The sequence below is a fragment of the Oratosquilla oratoria genome, chromosome 2, assembly GCF_046742065.1.
Source record: "Oratosquilla oratoria isolate Oo_2021 chromosome 2, ASM4674206v1, whole genome shotgun sequence".
Taxonomy (NCBI): domain Eukaryota; kingdom Metazoa; phylum Arthropoda; class Malacostraca; order Stomatopoda; family Squillidae; genus Oratosquilla; species Oratosquilla oratoria.
In genome coordinates, this window is record NC_134778.1 from 9921592 (window position 1) to 9924091 (window position 2500).

Sequence of the window (2500 nt, forward strand, 5' to 3'; positions counted from 1 at the left end):
AACAAGACCCTTGGGACGGGAGCAGATCGGGGCAGCAGGTCCTTTACATATCGGAGCACCTAAGCTTCCTACCACTTGTGTCCGTAGCCGCCCCCTCCTCCTCCTCCGATGGCACCTCCTACAAATCCTCCGGCGACGAAGCCTCCGCCGACGCCCCCGCCGAGTCCTCCTCCGCCGAGTCCTCCTCCAAAGCCACCACCGTGGCTGCCTCCAAAGCCACCGTGGCTGCCTCCAAAGCCACCACCGTGGACTGCGTGAACCACTGGGCGGACAACAGGACGGACCACAGGCTGTATCACTGGCCGAACAACAGGACGGACAATAGGGCGAACCACCGTCTTGTGTACTACCTTACTGACGCCTCCCAAGCCTCCGCCACCGTGACCGAAGCCGCCACCACCAAGGCCGAAGCCGCCACCGAAGGCGACACCGCCACCAAAGCCGCCGCCGCCACCGAAGCCTCCACCGCCGTAGCGGCCGCGGCCGCGGCCGCGGCCTCTCCCGAAGCCTCTCCCGAAGCCTCTGCCTAAGCCGCGCCCTCCAAATCCGCGAAATCCGCGGCCGCCGCCGCCGCCATAGCGGAAGCCTGGTGTAGCTCCCGGTTCGGCGTCTGGTTCACCCTCGGGGAAGCCCAGGCAGCAGGCGAGTATGGCCGCGAGTAGGAGCGACAACAGAATCTGAAAATAGAGCAGAGGGGATCAGAACACTCACCAGGTTCCCAGACGAAGCGGAAGAACAAAAAATTTTTGAAGACGCCAGCAAGACCCGTGGACACTGCGTGGCGTCTTAGGAAATTTCAATTCTGGATATAAAACAATCCACTAATATTTGTGAATATGCGTGCGTGTGTGTTCCAATAAGTCAATCAATTATCAGATATTTGTAGTACACTGCTGAGCAAAGGCTTCTCACGAGTTTTCCCGTGAGTCTCACGACGGTGCCAACCTCTGATACGTCGCTCCTGCAAATTTTTGTGTTCAACATTTACGCTCTATGCGTGGTGTCCCTCCTCCATACTTATCTCGTGGCTTTCAGGCAGTAACACACTTTGTCACCCCCACCTCACCTTCCAGCTACTTGCACAGCCCAATTCCACTCCGTTCATTTATTATCTCTGCAATAACTCTTGTCTTCTCTCTTACTCAACTTGCCATTTTCCTATCTCATTTAAGTAGTAGTCTCAACCTTGCTCTCTTTGGGGTCCTTAGCTCTGTCTCTATAATTTCCCCCCAAGTTTCATACCCGTAGATCGTAGCTAATACTATACATTGGCCGTAAACTTTGCGTTTCAGGGAAACAGGTAAGAGGAAACATGGACTGGAAGCGAAGCATCTATTCCTGACGTTTCGTCTACTGACTTTGGGATCCTTAGCTCTGTCTCTATAATTTCCCCCAAGTTTCATACCCGTAGATCGTAGCTAATAATATACATTGACCGTAAACTTTGCGTTTCTGGGAAACAGGTAGGAGGAAACGTGGACTGGGAGTGAAACGTCTATTCCTGACGTTTCGTCTTCTGATTGTTTCAACGTAGACGAAACGTCGGCAATAAACGTTCCATTCCCCAGTCAACGTTTCCTTTGCCGTATTTAAGCAACTTGTTCACGTGGATATTAATTTTCAAACGGCTAGGAAGCATCTCATGATGTTTATGTAGTTCTCAAACGTTTTCCATCCAATTGTAATACAAGTTATCATATAATTTTCATGATTTTAGGTCATTTTAACATTTGGTCTAGGTGATTATACTAATCAATTTCCTCTGGTGTCTCGCTATCAATTGTATTTGTTTTTCTTTGAAGCTGAACGTCGCTTCAGACCTAATTTGAGACTTTATTCGTTGACATCACTGAGTATTTTTTGCAGGTCTTCTGCTGTTTCTGAAATGAGAAATATACCATTCACAAATCTGAGCAGATTAGGATATTTTCCATTAATGTTCATGTCTTTCTTTTCTCAATTTATCTCTGAAAATTCCTTCGAGGTAAGCTGTAAATAACTTATGTGAAATGATATCACCCTTCCATACTCCCTTCTCGAATTTGATTTTCCATCATTTTACGTAGTCGAATGGGAGCAGTAGCCTTTTGCGTAGAATTATTACAATGTATTCTTTTGTATCCTGCCTACATACACAATCCAATATTGCCGTTTGTTCTGTGAAAGCTAGGCACAAAGACGTATGCTTCTTTTCTTGCGAAGTAAGGAGGAACTCCTGAATCATGGAGCCATGTTACATTGAGTGGTTGAATTAGATTAATTATAATATGAATGAGAGTTACATTCGTAAAGTTTCATCTCACTATCTCTATCGGCCAGGCTTTTTTAGATCCGTTAATAATGTCTTACTGGATTTTTTTTTTCATTATTCAGGTTACTTCATATATAAATACATATGCATGGAAGATTTTACCTCTTGATAGTCTTCAAACATCTTCTCTTTTTTCAGTTTCTTTCTATGGTCTACTGCTGTTTCCTGGTCCCATTACAAGAGATCGTG

General features: G+C 46.6%; 1 protein-coding gene across 1 annotated transcript in view; it reads right to left on the reverse strand.

Annotated features, from left to right (window-relative positions):
- Positions 1–2500, reverse strand: part of LOC143033622 (uncharacterized) — a 3586-nt gene that overhangs the window by 69 nt on the left and 1017 nt on the right. Inside the window, exon 2 of the mRNA XM_076199116.1 lies at positions 1–677. This exon is cut by the window's left edge and continues 69 nt beyond it. Coding sequence (XP_076055231.1) covers positions 69–677 — 609 coding nt within the window. The 3' untranslated portion in view covers positions 1–68. The remainder of the gene's footprint in view (positions 678–2500) is intronic.